This window comes from Berghia stephanieae, chromosome 4, assembly GCF_034508935.2.
Source record: "Berghia stephanieae isolate SIO BIC M18660-M18661 chromosome 4, UCSD_Bste_1.3, whole genome shotgun sequence".
NCBI classification, from domain to species: Eukaryota; Metazoa; Mollusca; class Gastropoda; order Nudibranchia; family Aeolidiidae; genus Berghia; species Berghia stephanieae.
In genome coordinates this window covers 45,828,749-45,848,302 of record NC_088363.1, presented here as the reverse complement: position 1 = coordinate 45,848,302, position 19,554 = coordinate 45,828,749, and the positions used below count along the sequence as shown (strand labels likewise).

At 33.5% G+C, this 19,554-nt stretch overlaps 1 protein-coding gene across 3 annotated transcripts; it reads left to right on the top strand.

The window, feature by feature from the left end:
* The first annotated feature begins 36 nt into the window (after window positions 1-36).
* LOC144970677 (selenocysteine lyase-like) lies at window positions 37-19,554 on the top strand. Of its 3 annotated transcripts, none has more exons than XM_078910549.1 (13): window positions 37-178; window positions 2,066-2,202; window positions 2,989-3,060; window positions 3,636-3,664; window positions 4,497-4,656; window positions 13,287-13,414; window positions 14,438-14,596; window positions 15,432-15,538; window positions 16,443-16,479; window positions 16,917-17,000; window positions 17,599-17,698; window positions 18,165-18,234; window positions 19,335-19,554. In XM_078910549.1, the coding sequence occupies exons 2-13, from the start codon at window positions 2,091-2,093 to the stop codon at window positions 19,480-19,482; spliced, it is 1,206 nt and encodes a 401-aa protein (XP_078766675.1). In that variant the 5' UTR covers window positions 37-178; window positions 2,066-2,090; the 3' UTR covers window positions 19,483-19,554. The 3 variants fall into 3 exon arrangements, with proteins under 3 accessions (XP_078766675.1, XP_078766676.1, XP_078766677.1); XM_078910550.1 differs by lacking the exon at window positions 37-178 and adding an exon at window positions 493-547; XM_078910551.1 differs by lacking the exon at window positions 37-178 and adding an exon at window positions 622-758.

Here is a 19,554-nt window from a genome sequence, read left to right as displayed (position 1 = left end):
GCTGAATAAAAACATGTCACACAAAAAAACTATTACGAAACAATAAAAATCGCAGTGGACTGTGGACGCGACAAAACAGCTGATCGAATACCATAATCTGGAGTTGATCTTATTGTAACCAAAAAGAATCCTATCTTTTCTCCATTACCTAAAGCAGTATAACAAGAAAAGTATATATGTAAGCAAAGGAAATATTTTAACCTTCAAACAGATAAAACTGACCAGTTTTTACCCAAGCAAACGGCAAAGGCGCTTTGCGATTATTTTATTATTAGACTCAGCAGAGTCCAGACACGCACCTTACCCTCCCCCACCCCCTGCCTCCGCGAACTGCGAGTCGATGCTTCGTGTCAGAAGACTAACGTCAATAAAAGATCCTACACTCTCAAATTTTATCAAAAGCCCATAATTTGGTGACCGCCCCCCCCTCTCTCTCTCTCTCTCTCTCTCTCTCTCTCTCTCTCTCTCTCTCTCTCTCTCTCTCTCTCCAAACTTTTGCACAAGCAAGTGCCACAGCAGTTAACTTGTTTGTGAACTCTTGTGCAACGTAAGCTAGCTTTTTTTTTTCCTGTTTTGCTTTACCGAGCGGGCCCTGGGATTCCTCTTGACCTCGTTAAGAACTGAAAGAGAACTGCATGGGCTTGAACCACCAAGAGAAAAAAAGCAACGACTGCTGGTGAATGCTGATGTTGATCCAGCTGTGCTGACGTAGTTCAAGCGGAATTGAGCGATCAATTGAATTTTGTTAATTTTGAAATGTAATTATAGAAGACTGAAATTGAAGAGCTGAGGTTAAAGGGGGGAGGGGGGGGGGGGGGGCTAGAATTTGAGAAGTCATAAGCTCTAAGGTTATCAACGCTGGCATAATGCGACATTATAGTTTGCACACTCAAAACAGGTCTGGCTTGTTTTGCCAATTGACTTACAGACAATACATCACAGATTGTATTGAGGTCTTTTGATATTTAATTTAGCAATAAAGTGTTCTTCAGACGACAAGGAAAACTTGGAGCTGGTGACTGAATTTTGTCTCAATGTTTGTGGACAAGTCTCATGCATAAAGTTTGTCCGAACTTCTGAAATGATAATGAACAAGGTGTTCAAATATTATTATTCCCTAAATAAAAAAAAAAAAAAAAAAAAAAAAAGACATTCATGTTGTGGCCTATCATTATAGACCAGGCAAAATTGATTTTGGACAAGCAAAGAGCGACAGGTTTTCCTGCAAGCGATGGCTGGCTCTGTCGTTTCAAGAAGAAACATGGAACTTTTTTATTTTCGGTTGCCACTGGCTGAAAAAAAGACATCCATAGTCAAGTGCTTTAACCCTCCCTGCCATTTTTGATTGTTCATATATAACGACCTTTTTCTTTGGTCTTGAGGATGTCGTTATGAGAGGCTGTACTGTAACTAACATTGCCAAACTGTTCATTTACTACTCAAGCTTACTTGTTTTTTTTTTTGTCTCTATCTTTAAGTAGCCCCGTACGCTGATCTTATCTGACAATTGGCCTTAAAAAATCTTATGTACTTCACTTAAGCCTTTCTCACAGGAGTTATTATCATTCACAATATTCTTGTTGAATTGGATAAAAATGTATTATCCATCACTCATGAAAACAGCTTCAATAAATAGATAAGTGGTATATGAATAGAAAAATAAATAGGTAGATAAATAATAAGTTAAAAAAGATAAATAAGTAAATCATATATATATATATATATATATATATATATATATATATATATATATTATATATATATATATATATATAATATATCAAAAAAGAAATACTTGAATGATGAAATATATTGCCTGAGAAGAATGTTTTAAGATTCTTTGACTTATTTTTCTTACACTTATGGATATTTTTCTTCCTTCATTTATATTTATAAAGTGCTTGATCATTCCAGTAGCTTGGAAATAATATAAACATGCAAAATGTTTTCAAGAAAAGCAATTTAAAAAAAAATGTTATTGAGTTAAACATATGAAATAACCAAGTGTTTTTCAAAACATTGATATATTGAAACAAATTATTTTTCTTTTTCTTTTTCAAAACAGTACGCAGTAGAGGAAAAATCTTGGAATGGTCTATCTTGATTACAACGCAACAACACCCCTTGATCCAGAAGTGGTCAATGCAATTACTCATGCCCTCACAGAGGCGTGGGGAAATCCCTCAAGTGCTTACAAAGAGGGTAATGAATAGAAGTCTTTTACTTTTACTGTCACCATGTTGAATCACTCTAGAATTAGAGTATGGTAGTCAGGAATTATCCGAATAGATTTGGAAGTATGTAATATGAAAAATATAAAAAGAAAAGTTGTCAAGAATAAAGTGCGATTACTGTTTTCAAGAGACCCTGTCTCATGTCAATAGAATTTTTAATGGATGTGTTTTTTAAAAAATCACTTTGAATCTATGAAACGAAAATATGATATTATATAAATGTATATTACTTTACTTACTTACTTATCCTTTTGGTGCTTGATCAGCACATAGACTGACAAGGTGGAATGCCATCTCTCTCGGTTGGAGGCCATTTTTGTCATCTGTCCCCAAGACCAACCACTAGCTTTCATTTCTCTTTCGATGCTCCTCCTCCAGTTCTCCAGCAGGTGGCCCCTGGGGGCTTCCAACTGAGGGCTATCCTGGGAATGGCACTCGGATCCATTCTGAGGACATGTCCAGTCCATTGAAGATGTGAATCATTTCACCTATCTAGGCAGCAGGATAAGTCAAATTGGAAATTCCGAAGATGAAATCAAAGATGGACTAATGAAAGCAAGAAGAGCGTTAGGAATGCTCAGAAATATCTGGAAAGCTAGGAAAATTACTACCAAAACAAAGCTTTGTCTCTTCAAAACAATTGTTCTATCTGTTCTCCTTTATGGGCCTGAATCATGGAAATGAAAAATATAAAACGTTTAAATATCTTTCCTTTTAATCTGATTTCCAAAACAAATTTTATTTTTTATTTCAGGCAAGGCTGCAAAAGCTCTAATAACACATGCCAGGAAAAATATAGCATCAATGATTGGTGCCTCTCCTTCTGGTAAGTAAATTTAAAATGTAAAGTTTATTTTGAAATTGTAGCTCTTTTCATTGTTTTAACAAAGTAAGAAAAATGTTCTAGGGAGGTTTGCATCAAAAAGACATTCCCTCAAAAAACTGGTTTTCTCGGTATATATCAGATTATTCTTTAAGAGGACGTTTTTGTTCCATAGATAAAGGCATTCAGAATTTAAAGAAAGTCTTATGATGTTTTGTTTTTCAGCCTGAAATTTAATACGTTCAGGAGCCAATTGTTATGTTGGCATCAAGTGGATATCATCTATTTTACTAATTAATTTTGTCTTAGCATTGATTGATCATCTGGCATTGCCTTTGAACATCTTCAAAGACAACCTACATTCTTTTCTTTTTTTTTCAAAATAAATTTCAGAACGCCGTTTGTGTATAAAATTTAAATGATATACGATCAAATGCTTTTGTTCAACTTGTAATGTGCCCATTGCCTTGATTCATTAGGAGATATTATGGTGAATAATTAAGTGACTTTTTATTATCAAAATAGTGTTAAAATAATTTGATAGGAGCATTATTTTATCATTTTCTGTTACATTTCAGACATCATCTTTACATCTGGTGGAACAGAAGTGAGTACATTTTATATTATGATGTTTGTTAAATGAAAAGTGCTATTAAATCAATATAAAACACTTGTTTTTAGTCTGAAACCAGGAAATGGATCTGCAGCCTCAACTTGTATTGTGTAAGATAGAATATTAAAGAGCCAAGAATTGAATAAATAGATAAATGAAATAAATCAAGATAGCTCATAATTAAAGAAACACAACAAAAAACATTTTTTAGTCTCTAGGTACCATAAAGCAATGACAAACAAATATATATAATACAATTTAATCTTCAGAGGCATGATGAAAATATTTGTTTCAGTTTATTTACTAGTCTCTGTAAATCAAATATTGAAAATTGAATTGACAGGGTTATCTATGGAATTTGAGTAAATATAGCAGAATATATTTTCTCTAATAAAACTTGAAAAAAATCAAATCATTCAAATTGTGCGGCTGTGTGATATTGTGGTATGACACATGCCTTCAGATTGGAGGGCCCTGGGTTCGAGTCCAGTTCTGAGTGGTGCATAGTTGAGTCCTTGGAAAAGGTTCTTTACTCAAATTCTCTCACCTTACTCAGGTGTAAAATGAGTACCTGGCCATTAACAGTGTTGTCTTTTTCAGAAAAAAAATTGTAATATCACCTAACAGGCATCTTGTCTCGTTCTACATTTTACGTGTTGCTGTTATTTAGAGAACTTCACGAACATTTAGTGGATATGGCTGTGTATAAAAGCTCAAGTTTTTGGGTTTTTTATTTGTTGCTTTGATTAAAAGTAGAGCTTTCTTATTGATAGTTCACCATTTTATCATTATTTGTTACTTTTTCTTTCATTCATAATCACCAAAGGGCAACAACTGGATTCTAAGGTCAATCCTTGATGAAAGTTCCCACAAATGTCAAGGGGATGGGCCGGCAAAAGATGGCAAACCACATTTTATAACATCAAACATCGAACATGACTCTGTCAAACTCGTCCTTAAACATTTTGAGCAGATGGGCTGGGCAGGTGAGATATTATGATTGATTAGTTTCAAAAATTATTTTTTATAGGTAGGGTTTGGTTTTCATACTAACATGAAATAATTTACAGTTTACATCAAGCAGGAGTAACAATATCACAAATTAGGATTCAGTAAAGCTTGGGTCTTATTCCTGTCAATGCTTACAGGTTGAAAATGGTAAGGTCTGCAGCAGGCACCTACTGTATCTTTTTTTTTTCTTAGACAAGCATATTTTGTTTCTCATATTATCAACAAAATCATGAGGTTAGGCTTGGCTCACAATCACAATCCACATTATAAATATAACAATAAGCCTATCAGTCAGTGCTAACGATGAGACATCCACAATCAATCATTAGCCTTAAAATGAAATAAATACTTCATGGGGGTCAGTGTGGCTCAGCGGTACGGTCTTTGCTTCGTACCCGAAAGGTACTGAGTTCGATCACCCGCTGCTGCGCTGTGTGGCCTTGAGCAAGTCACCTCACCCTAGCTCAATTTGCACGCTGCACTGCGACTGATGCCTAGGTTATTTCAGTCTTCCCTTGGAATAGACCCTAGAGAATAATTTCCCCTATGGGATGAATAAAGAGAATTTTATTTATTTTTATTATGATAGACACACACAGACACAATGCTCACATAATAATATCACACTCACTCTCACCCACAATTACACACAAATACAGACGCTCACACACACACACACACACACACACACACACACACACAAAGCGATTACATGACATGTCCTCTCACTTCACTTTTCATGGATTCTTGGAAGCATAAGACACTTTGCTATAATACTATAATATTGCTATTCAGATGGTTGTCATTTCCAGTCCTGGCTTTCTAAACCTTGTATATAGTGACAATCAGAAGCAGCGATACAGTATGGTTGTTTCTATTAATAGTCTATTAGGGGTTGTGATGAAACCATAGAACGTGGAACCAATCGTTCCCCCCTTTGTCTCTTTCTGTCTTTTTCCCTGCATCGGGTCCCATGAGAGAAGCCAAGAAAGCACAATAAGATTTGCTTCTCTTATTCTATTAGGGTACTATTTAGGATTTGTCTTTAAGAATTATGTTGGTTTTTTGGGTTTTTTTTTTTTTTGTTGGTATAGATTAATAAATGTATTTTGAAGTTTGTCTAGGCAAGGCACTTGAAGGCATTGGGAAAGCAGTGCTTACTGTGCTTCAATGGACACGTGCCAAGTCTGCCATCATGATTGTCATGGTCTCAAGTGAGTAAAGAGCTACTCGACTATGCATAAAGATATATGTAGAATGAGGCCCCAGAATTTACTAGTTACTATAAATGAAAAACAATTAACGATTTGTTTACAATGAAATAAAAATAATGATGAAATTTAATTAAAAGAGATAAACAGTGATCGTGGCAGTTACAAATAGAGATATGAATATTTTACGTAACTTATGATAATATCTCAGGTTCGTAAGTTTACGTTTCCAGGCAGTTGATGGGCTTGGATGATCTATTCCTCTGATAACAGGATCGGACTCGTAAAATTCCACTTCCAGGCAATTGGTAAGAGGTTATAGTGTAGTACAGCGGGCTTGGGTTTGATCCTTGAAGATTATACAATCAAAGTTAAAAGCTCCGGCGTCTTAATGGTGTAGATATAATATCTACAAAGTCCCAAAAGATAAAAATCTTACAATATATATATAGGAATAGAGTGACTGGCCGTCCGGCATAGATTGTGGAGAGAAAGTGAGTGTCGAATGTTAGACCTATCAGCTTTTATAATAAGTGGCTACGTGACAGAATGTAGAACGAAAAGTATTCACTAATTAGAAATTAATTCGAGGGAAGGCTATAAAAGGAAAGACGATCTAATATTAGAAGGTAAAGTTTATCTAAGCCTACCGAAATATAACTGGAGTGAGATGAATTCAGTTCTTAATAAAATAAAATTTAATAAGATAATTGTGAACAATCTTTACTGTGACACCCCCCACCCACGTTTAAAATATACTCTTTAACCATTATGGGAAAGATAGATTTTACAAACGGAAGTAAATTTACTATCATGATACTCTAGCATTAATCCATTGTTATGATTTGTGCTACAATTAAATTATTTATTAACTAGACATGGAAATGTTTATATTAACGTAGGTATATGAATGGGTGACAATAACAATGAAAGATTGTGATTACAAATCATTATGATGAACAACATGATGGCAATGTGATTACAAATCATTGTGATAAACAATAGTGATGGCAATGAAGCATGATTTAAGTCGATGATATGAAGGTAATTTACTGAATGAAATGAATGAAAATGTAAATGGAATATTGACATTTCAATTATTAATCATAAATGAGTGAAAATTCATAACAATGATAGATAAAGAGAAGATTTCCCAAATCATGAATGGGTATGGTATATATATGCAAACAATACTCAATGTTACATTAAGTTGGGTCATCATGTTTACAAATAAAATTATCGAATTTGTGTGTTCTGATTTGGCATAATTTGCGAGGTAACTAACAGTATGCATGGGAGGTTAAGTTATACCCTTCTCACGTGTTTATACTAATCGAGAAAGTAGGTCGGCGTGAATATTTTCACAGCCTGGTATGTGAGAGATACTGAAAGTGTAATTTTGCAAAAATAGACTCCACCTTAGTACTCTACTATTATTCATTTTGTTATTTCTTATGTACGTGAGTGGTTTATGGTCCGTTTCGACCACAAACTCTTTTAGCAGTAGATATCTGCTGAGTGTCTTTAAAGCAAAGACGATGGCCAGTCCTTCACGCTCTATTACAGAGTATCGTGATTCTCTGTCCAATAATTTTCTGCTTGCATACAAGCAAGGCATTAGAGTTCCCTCATGTTCCTGTGATAGTACACCTGCGATGCCCTTATCAGACGCGTCAGTTCTTACAACAAATTCTTTTGACATGTCGGGTAATTTAAGAATTGGTTCTGAACAGAGTAATGCCTTTAATTGGTTAAAGCTATTCTGACACGCTTCTGTCCAAACAATTTTGTTCGGTGACCCATTCTTTGTCAGATTTGTTAGCGGTGTCGCGATGTGCGCGAAGTTGTAAATGTATTTCCTGTAAAAATTTAGGAGCTCAAGTACTTTGCGTACTTCTTTTTTTGTCTTAGGTGGTTGCAATTGTGCGATTTTTGTTTGTTTTTCTGTCTCGGGTGTCTGTGTCCCATGACCAACGGTATGATTAATCCTGCATTTGAAGCTTCGATATTAGTAAACATAGGTTGCGACACTGTGTCTCTATCAAAATATTTTTTTAGCATATTTGCATGGAATGTCTTTGTTGTGTTGTTGATTTTAATCTCGTAATTAACATTAGATTTTACTGCTGTTATTTTGAATGGTCCTTTCCATGTAGCTAAAAGTTTACTCGAGTCATCGGGTAAGAGTATTAGTACTTTGTCACCAATCTCAAATTTTCTTGACTTGCTTTTTCTATCGGAGTATTCCTTGTATTTCTCTGCTTTTTTAGTGACGGATTCCTGTGCTAGCTTACATGTATCCTCTATTCTGTCTTTCAGGTTTCTTACATATTCGTAAGCAAACATAATTTCGTTATTGTCCTCCTCATTCCCTTTACAAATGTCGGCTACTATATTGATCGGGCCGCGAGGTGATCGTCCATACATCAACTCAAATGGGGAGTAGCCTGTAGATTCTTGGGGTATTTCTCTATATGCAAATAGGATTGCTGGTAAGTATCTGTCCCAATCATCTGGTTTTTCTGCTGACACTTTTCTTAACATATTCTTTAGAGTGCCATTAAATCTTTCACAAAGACCATTTGCTTGGGGGTGGTAGGGAGTTGTGAATGAGTGTTGGATTCCCATGAGTTTCATGGTTTCATGCATCATATGTGATGTAAATTGGGGTCCATTGTCCGACAGTATCTCATTTGGTATGCCTATTCTAGTAAAAATTGTCATCAATGCTTCAGCTATGTGATCCGATGTAGTTGATTTCAATGCTATCGCTTCTGGCCACCTGGTTGCGTAATCGACTAGTGTTAGTATGTGTGTATGGTTTCTATCTGATTTTGTTAAAGGGCCTATAATGTCAATTGCAACTTTTTGAAAAACTTTTTCAATAACTGGGGTTGTCTCTAATGGCAATCTCGGTATTCTGCCTTTTGCGACTCTTCTTTGGCATGTGTCACAAGATTTCACATATTCTCGGACGTCTTTAGTAATTCCAGGCCATGTGAAATTCTCGGATATTCTCTTCAATGTGGAAGAGCTCCCAAGATGTCCAGAAGTTATTGAATCGTGCGCTATTCCAAGGATTTTGTTTCTGTAAATACTCGGCGTGACCAGTTGTTTAGCTATTTTGTTTCTTTTCCTATGTAACCTGAACAGAATATCTTTTTCAATGATGTATTCAACTTTTGATTTCGTCCCTTTGTTTGCGATATTGAAATATGAAGTTAAAGTCGGGTCCTTTTTCTGTTCTTCAATGAACGTGTTCCTGTCAAATTGTTGTGGTTCAAGAGAAATAGTCATTGGCTTCTCTGTTGTCTTAGTCATCTTTCTTGTTTCTGCTAGACAAGCTGTTTCTTGGGTTAATGACCATTCTTTTACATCTTTTGGGTTGTCTTTAAGACCTTTTATATTGCCAACAATAACATCAGCGACGGGGTTGGGAAGTATACAGCATTCCACTATTCCTGTATAGTATGGGGTTTCTATGTACACATTAGCTGTTTCAAAGGTTTCGACTGTGCCACTGAATGTGATGCATTGTACCGTTTTTCCAGTTTTGTCTTCGTCATTGATCAAAGATGCTTTTATTCCTACTGTACTGCATCCTGTGTCTCTCAATATTTTGCAATCAGTTCCATTAGCTTTGCCTTCACAAAAAAATAGCGATCCTGACTTGTGAGTTTGTGTTAAAAGTGACATACCTTTCACGCAATACACATTTATATTTTCTCCTGACATTACTCGTGTCTGATTATTTACACTGGTTTGGAGTGATGCATTTGCAGTTTCTTTCGGATATCCCACGATTTTGTAACATTTGTCTGCTGTGTGGCCTTTCATTCCACAATATTGACATTTAATTATAGGTTTGTTGGTTTTCTTATACTCAGTATTATTGTCAGTGCTATTTCTTGTTTTGTTTTGATAGGGTCGGCTATGGTCTCTATTGAACTGTTTGTTCCATGGTTTGTTACTATGATCCTCCTGTTTCACTTGCGTGTTCCGAGTGATTGATCGGCTCGTTCTATTTGAGTACTGAACTTTAGGTGTACCTGGACTCTGAGCAGCAGCAGCGTAGTATGGTTCCTTCAATGTTCTGCTAAGGGGTGTCAATGGATGTGCGCTGTTAAAGTTTTCTGCGTAGATTTTTAATTTGTCCAAGTTTTCTGGCTTTCTCTCTTTAAAGAATGCGACTAAATCTGGGTTGCAAGCTTGATAGATTCGATTCTTCAGCGTGAGATAGTAAAGGCCTGCAAAGTCGTCTTGTTTTACGTTTGCCAACTCAAGCCACCGATTTAAAAATTGAGTAATTCGGTTCACGAATGTATTAAAGTCTTCTCCACTTTCCGGTTTTGCAATGTGAAACCTTTCCTGGTAACCATCTTCCGTTAATCTAAATCTTTTTAGTAGAGCGTCTTTAATTTTACCATAGTCATCTGCATCTTCAGTTGTTAAGGTATAGAAAACTTTTAGCGGTTCTCCAGATAAGCAGTTAATCAAGGCTGTGGCCCATTTGCTTTCTGGCCAACGATAACCTTTAGCCTGAACTTCGAATCGGTGTAAGAAGGATTCTAGGCAGTCTGAGCGTTCATCGTATGTTGGCATGCGTGGAAGTTTCACGAAAAATTCATCACTATTATTATGTTTTCTTTCATGACCGGTTTTTGTTTTTTCAATTTCCAGCATCATTTGGGTCCTTTTGGTTTCTTCTTCTGCTAAAGCTATTTGTCTTTTTAGTTCCCTTTCTTGGACTCTTTCTTCTCGTTCTTCTCTACGTATTCTTTCTTCGTGTTCTTTTTCTTCTCTACGAATTCTTTCTTCATTTTCTTCTCTACGAATTCTTTCTTCATTTTCTTCTCTACGAATTCTTTCTTCATTTTCTTCTCTACGAATTCTTTCTTCATTTTCTTCTCTACGAATTCTTTCTTCATTTTCTTCTCTACGAATTCTTTCCTGGGGTATTTCTAAGTCCTTTGCGAGACTTAAGTATCTTTTATATGCTTCCATGTTGTAATAAATTAGTTACGATATTTTATATATATTATATTGACAGGATACTGTTACTGACTGTTTTATTTATTTACACTTACTGGAATGAACTGTTCTATTTTTAGAAATCTCTCTCTCTTATTTCAACTTATTATGTATGTTGAATTTGATGCCTTTTATCGTTATATCTTATAAAGCAATGTGTCAATACAATGCGGAGTTATTATGACTTGTGTCAATAACAATGTGTCAATCGCGTGTACTTTAAACTATGTTACTACGAAAAATGTATCACCAATGTGTGTGACTCGTCGTTAGTTTGTGTACAATTATTCGCAATGACGCTAATATACTAGAGTGTGATAACAATAATAGGATGCCAAAATAATCCCAAGTTATCTATCACTAAATATAACACGACGGCTAGTAGACTCCTTTTATTATTATTTAGTTTTTAAAGACTCACTTTTCAGAACATAATATATAAGTGGTTTTCGGTAACAGTAGTATGCCAAAAATGCATTTAAAACAAATCACTATGCAAAACAAATCACGATGTCTATAGTTACTATGTGATGCCCAACTCATGTAAAAGAGAATAATGAAGGATATATTTACCAACTCAGTTCGTGGCGGGGACCTCTCTCTTGTTCAATGGTTGTTCAACAATTGTAATTAGGCATTGAAGAGTGTTTAACAGTGATGTCTGAAATACAAAACAATAAAATATCGTAAGATTTACAATAGTTACAAAATGTGTTCACAACACTGAGTGATTGGATGATAGGTGAATGAATCGTTATGGAATGTAAACATATTGAAAACAATTCATGAATGAGGCAAACAACAAAATGAAATGAGTGATATAATAACAAAGTGGACAAGGAATGAATGAATGAATGAAAAACTGAGTGAATAGATGAATGAATGAATGGATAATGTATGAATGAAAGAATGAAGGGAGGAATAAATGTATGAATGATTGGATAAATGAGTGAATAAACGAATGAATGGATGAATGAATGAATGAATGAATGAATGAATGAATAAATGAATGAACAATGAATGAATGAATAATTTATAAATGAATAAATGAATGAAGGAATGAATCAATAAAATGCTATTCAATTTGAATGAAAGAATGAATGGATAAATTGCTATTCCATTTAAATGAAGAAATGAAAAAGAAAAAAATTAATCCTGTAAATAGGGAGTTCAATTAAAATATGATCAAGTGGGGCAATTAAGAGTTTTACAATTTAAACTTTAAAGTTAGATGAAATAGATATAAGTAACTAAATAAATTCAATTCTTTATATGTGTCCCCTCCAAAATGTCATGGTCTCAAGTGAGTAAAGAGCTACTCGACTATGCATAAAGATATATGTAGAATGAGGCCCCAGAATTTACTAGTTACTATAAATGAAAAACAATTAACGATTTGTTTACAATGAAATAAAAATAATGATGAAATTTAATTAAAAGAGATAAACAGTGATCGTGGCAGTTACAAATAGAGATATGAATATTTTACGTAACTTATGATAATATCTCAGGTTCGTAAGTTTACGTTTCCAGGCAGTTGATGGGCTTGGATGATCTATTCCTCTGATAACAGGATCGGACTCGTAAAATTCCACTTCCAGGCAATTGGTAAGAGGTTATAGTGTAGTACAGCGGGCTTGGGTTTGATCCTTGAAGATTATACAATCAAAGTTAAAAGCTCCGGCGTCTTAATGGTGTAGATATAATATCTACAAAGTCCCAAAAGATAAAAATCTTACAATATATATATAGGAATAGAGTGACTGGCCGTCCGGCATAGATTGTGGAGAGAAAGTGAGTGTCGAATGTTAGACCTATCAGCTTTTATAATAAGTGGCTACGTGACAGAATGTAGAACGAAAAGTATTCACTAATTAGAAATTAATTCGAGGGAAGGCTATAAAAGGAAAGACGATCTAATATTAGAAGGTAAAGTTTATCTAAGCCTACCGAAATATAACTGGAGTGAGATGAATTCAGTTCTTAATAAAATAAAATTTAATAAGATAATTGTGAACAATCTTTACTGTGACAATGATCATATAAAGGATAAAAAGAATCATGATTTCACAAAATCTCAGTCTTTCTGTTCCAGGATCCCCCCCTAAAAAAATGTCTTTCACTTAGCACTGTCAAATGTCTTCCTCTTGCATTCATATAGAATTATATGAGTACAGTGGCATCATGAATCTCACATGTTTTCCAATTAATCAACATGGGGATTTGAAATCTTGCCGCCCCTGCCCCCCCCCCCCCCCCCCTCAAATAGATTGCTGCTTACATAGAAATCCTGGATTCTACTAATTAAGTCTTGAGAAAAAAAAAAACCCACAAAAATTGATGGTTTTTTATTTCAATCTCAGATGTGACCTATGTGCCTGTCCGTTTTGACAGTGGGTGTGTGGAACCCGAAGATGTCATTGCAGCCATTCGTCCCAATACAGTCATGGTGTCTATCATGATGGCAAACAACGAGACAGGAGTCATTCAGGTATGGAATACATACAGAGGAAAATGTAGACACAAAGCTTTTGATTTGTCAACAACAGAGACAGGCACACTGCTCTTGATTCATGCGTTACAAGGTATTGAATATATACTGTACTAATAAATGCAAATTGAAAATTCCGGGGGAAGGGGGTATATGCCTTTATTAGGCACTCATACATTTCCATTTCTATGAGAATGCAATTACGTTATGCATTGTTTCCTATCTTTTATTATTGTGTTTTATCATTATACAACAACTCAAACATGATTTTGTTTCAATTGTTTTATTTTCATTTTTCTGACTTTTTTTTTTTTTTAAACTTCAAAATGATAAAAAACAAAAAAATTGCCGTTATGTGGTCTAGTGGTATGACACTCGCTTTCAGATCGGAAAGTCCTGGGATTGAGTCTCGCTCGTCACCTAGATGAGTCCTTGGAAAAGGCTCTTTACTCACATTATCTCACCGTACTCAGATGTAAAATGAGTACCTGGCTGTCAGCATTGTCTCTGTCGAAAACAATTTGTAATCATGTCTCGTTCTACATGTTACGTGCTGCTGTTGGTCAGGGACCCTTTGTAAAGTGCTTTGAGCATGTTTAGTGGATATTTGCGCTATATAAAAGCTCAATTTTTAAAAAAAGACATGTAAAACAATTCTCTTCTGTCCACCATGCCTATAATAATAATTTTTGAAAATTCCCATCATTCATTCTATTATAGAAGAATCTTGATTCCTCAGATAACATAAAAATCTAATCATGTAAAATATACAATTCTATGCAATGCAGTACAATGTTCACATTAGATACGGTAGAATCCTGACCAGAAAGATTGGTTGACAATAAGCAAAAGTTGACTTTATCCATTATCAATGGAACACACTCGTATAAAGAACAGATAATTTGGGACCAACAAAGGATGTTGACTTTAAGCAGAATTTGATTTTAAGAATGTTGACTTATGTAGATTTCACTGTATATTTTGCTGTCTGAATATTGACTTGAAAATCTTGATTCTTCTTAGCCTATATCAGAAATCAGTAAAAGGATAAGGTCACTGAAGAGAGAGATAGGTGGCATTAATAAAATCTACATTCACACCGATGCAGCCCAGGCTATAGGAAAAATCCCTGTGGATGTGACGGAACTGGGTGTGGATTATCTCACAATTGTTGGACACAAGGTGAGTTATTAAAAACTGTATAATTTCATTTTCCCTGTTAACCATGTGTATAACGACAGATGTAGTTCCAAGACATCCTTCCTGTCTAGATTCCATCTCCAATTAAATACAATTATGATATTGAATTCCAGCTCTTCTACTGTTTTATGTATATACTACAAGAAGTTAACATTCCCTTTTATTTGTGATTTTTTTCATCCCTTTACTTTGAGAGATTTATTTTTAATTTTGTTGTTGTTGTTGTTGTTATGAGATAGAGCTACTTCATGAACGTAATTCTATATCTATGAGCTATTTATACTTGTAAAATCTCTCTTTGTTCACTGGATGTGACTTGCAACCTAACCAATTTCACTCAAATTCGGTTTCTGGGACATGTGTGGTGAAGAGACGTAATAGAAAAGTTGGTAGCATTTTGGATGATCGAAAGGAAGAGAACTAAAGACAGAAAATGACATATTTAAATAAACTAAGAATGGCCAAAAGTGATTTTAAAAGCAACGCTGACCTCATGCACACTGCAGAGGATCGTGATACGTGGAGACAGCTGACCGGCAATGTACTCAAGAGTACAAGTCACGATGGATGATGATGAAATTGTTACATTTATCGCACCTTTTCTTCTCAACAGCGTTGTTTCAGCAGGCCCTTTGCTGAACCTCAACAACAAAACGCTATTCGCAAGAGACCATTTTGTAATTTAATGAAGCAGAGGGTCTGCTGAATGACCGCTGTAGGTGAAGAATATGATGAAAAAAATATAATAACATTGTGATAAATAGGTCTCAAGTTGTAAATTGCGAATCTATATTCCAATTTTTGTCCTTTTTTTCAGTTTTATGGTCCCAGAATAGGAGCTATTTATGCTAACAAACCTGGGGTTGGATCTCCCCTACCCGCATTGTTGTTTGGTGGTGGACAAGAGCGAAACTTTAGACCAGGGTGAGAATTGATGGCTACTTTTCGAAAAATATCAGTTCAATTTAAAAAAAGAAAATAATAGAATAAGATTATTTCTATATTTTCAAAAGGGGAAATTTATCTTTGGGTTCTATTCTGTAAAGTGAAAAACAGGTGTAGAATTTTTTCAGAGTAAAGAAAATAAACAAAAGTCAAAGTGATATTAAATTCTATTATCGTTATTATTATTATTATTATTATTATTATTATTATTATTATTATTATTATTATTATTATTATTATTATTATTATTATTATTATTATCATCATCATCATCATAATCATCATCATCATCATCATCATCATCATCATCATCATCATCATCATCATCATCATCATCATATCATCATCATCATCATCATCATCATCATCATCTTTATTATTATTATTATTATTATCATATTATTATTATTATTATAATAATAATAATAATAATAATTATTATTATTATTATTATTATTATTATTATTATTATTATTATATTATTATTATTATTATTATTATTATTATTATTATTATTATTATCATATTACTATTATTATTATTATCATCATCATCATCATCATCATCATCATCATCATCATCATCATCATCATCATCATCATCATATTATTATTATTTTTATATTATTATTATTATTATTTTTATTATTATTATTATTATTATTATTATTATTATTATTATTATTATTATTATTATTATTATTGTTATTACAAGTATGGATTATGTAGCAGTTTTATCTTTTATTGTTGATATTTAATTCATGACAAGATGGGGTTGGTAGTGTAAGAACATGGGATAAAGCTTTGTTTTACTGTAGTATTCATAATCATTTTAATGAACATATTTTAATTATTTTCAAACATCCTGTTCTATTCCTTTCAAGTACAGAGAATACCCCGATGATTGCAGGGCTTGGAAAGGTAGGTCGTGGTAATTTGTGAAACTCGGGCATATAGATATCATGTAATTTAATTCCATTATTCATGACGAACTTCTAAATACTTATAAAACTTAACAAACAAAATTAGGAGTTATTGTTGATAGCAAACTTTGGACAAAACAGATATACGTTTAAGAAAGCAATTTCAGTCCTAGGATTTCTCAAACACAATACATGAAGTTGCCTGAAATCTTCCTGAGATGGTTTTGGGTCACCTTTTATGCTTCACCTCATGTCATCTTGATGAACCTTAGGTCGCTGTCCAAAGTATGCATGCGGTGTGCTTTGGTTCAATACTTTTAAGAGAACATAAATTAAATCTATGGAGATCCATTCCAGTATAGATATTCATGAAATTTATATTTGAAAATATTAACCCATATATTTTTCTATTGACACTTTGATTTTTATTTTCAGGCAGCAGAACTCGTGTGCAATAATCTTGATTTATACGGTCAGACAATGAGAGAAATGCGAAACTTTTTGGAACAGAAACTGAAGGTAAGGACTTAGACAAAGTATGACATTTATTTTGGTTGTCATGGGTGGCTACTTCTTTGAAAAACTATGTTTCCTCTTATTCAACATGCAATAAATTCAATGTAAAATTTATCAAATACCTTATTCTTAAACATTTAATTGTTTTAAAAAATGCAAAATTTAGATATATTACATTCTGAAAATTAAAATACTTTCTTACTCTTAAGCAGAAAAAAAAAATTAGTTTCAGCAGTATATTTTCATCATATTGTAATTGTGGCAGATTTCTTTAACATCAGTTAACGGATGAACCATAAGGGAGGGAATCTTTGGTAATATCCCTCAGATCCATAAGGCCTGTGGATTTGTAATTCCACAATTCCGCAGTGTTATTTTTGCCAGAATCCTTTATCATAGATTTATAAGTTCAAAATATATCTGTTTTAAAAAAATTGTTTTTCTTTTCTTTTATTAAACCCTCTGAGATTTTAAAGCTTCATTCCAAATTGTCCTTTGACGTTTAACCAGATAGTGAAGTTCTCCTACAACATTACACACTGAATCAAGAAGTAATTTTTTAACTTTTTAGAGACTTTTTTCTTTTTTGGTACCATTTCAGGAGACTTTTGGAAATGATGTTCTTTTTAATGGTAAATTTCCAACCAGTCAGCGTCTACCCAATACCTGCAATGTGTCATTTATCGGGAAAAAGCTTAAAGGTGAGTAGAGTAAAATGTCGTGTTGATGGCTAAGCCAAGATTTTGTCTTGTCTTATAACCAAGTCAACTGACATGGCTGATTGCAACTTCTGTCTGACAGACAACTTGCAGAGTGGGAAATTGATATTTGGTTTCTTATGGTCCCGTATGAGTAGAAATAAAATATTTTGAAGCATATTGGCTATGTTGAAAAATTTTATTCGAAATTCATTTTTTAAAAATTTACTTTTTAATTTTTTTTATATTATGAAAAATTCCAGTTATTTTCAAATTCACTCAAGTTGAGGAAATAACCAATTTCAATAAGGTATTATTCATTGCGACTGTTTTATTTGTAATAAATTATGAACATATATAGATGAACAGTAAGGTTGTTTATGAATCTCAGCTATTTGATTTTTGTTTTAGTTATGAGTCTTTCCCTGATTTGTCTTTATTTTCCTATTTGTTTATTGCATCTTTTCAGGCCATGAAATTTTATCCAAAGCTCCAAGTGTTCAAGCAAGTGTTGGAGCTGCTTGTCACAGTCAAGAAAGGTAATTCTGAAATATTTACACAAAACCAAGACAGTCATAACTATGGTTTCTATCTCTATTATATTGTTATCACATTTGCCAATTTCAAAATGCAGCCTATTATGTGTTAAATTGTTTTGTGGATAAATCAAAGCCATCACCAAATTTGGGGGTCAATTTCAACTGAATCCGTTACTGGTAATAAGGAGATGATCTCAAGATATTTTTTATTTTTTTCAATTTACCCTACTTCAATTAGGAAGAATGCGTTCATATTTAATACTGCCAAAACATGGCTTAAAATTTCGAACAAAAAATGCGAATTATAAAAGCTGTCTATCAAGGGCATTCTTAAATTCATTATGAATTTAAGAATGCCCTTGATAGATAGCTTTTAGCTGGTTAAAATATGTATAAGATTGCTGCTCATTTATAATTTTTAATGCATGTTTATTTTTTTTGGTTTTTTTTCTTCCCTAGTTTTATTTAATTTCTCTTTTAAATATATATTTTCTAAAACAGTATTTTTACTGCAATATATTATGGACAATCTTATTGCTACTTAATAATGATACGATATGATAATAAATGGAAAGAATTATTGTAGTTTTGGTAGCATGAAATTGCCAGTATCAATAGTATCATATATTTATTGTGTTGTTGTGCCTAGTCTAAAACAAACAAAAAAAACTTTCTGCCAGATTAATATTAAACCCAGCAGCCATTGTAACATTAGGGAAGACTAGAAATAAATTAATAGCATCATGGAATCAAATCTGATTTGTTCCCATCCCTTTCAAATTGTTTTAGGATTTTTTAAAATGACCCTATTTCCAATACTAATGATTGAATACGTGACCCTGCGAGGCAATCAGGTATTATCAGGATGTACCAAACACCGATAAGTTAATTTAACATAAAAAACTTTTTAGTTACACTTTTCTTGATGAGAATGAATGCACAAATTTTATTAAGACCTGTCTTGAATTTCATAATTCTAATGATTTTGACTTAAATTTAATTTTCAGCTTCTGGTCTATCCAGACATAATCTCTCGGTTTGAAGTGGGCATTATATATTCTAATTGTGAGTGTATTTGATTGGCTTAATTTCATTTTCAGACCATCCCACATTCTATTGGCTTTAAACATTCCTGCTTCCACTGCCTGGAAAGCTCTGCGGATATCAGTAGGAAGGGAGACAACCAAGGATGATATAGAGGAGGCAGTTGCAGCCCTTAGATTAGCTTTTGAAGAGTCTCAAGTATGACTGTCGACCAAAGTGTTTGTCATTGAAACATATCTGTTAATGTAAATAAATATTTTATTGTAATACATCATA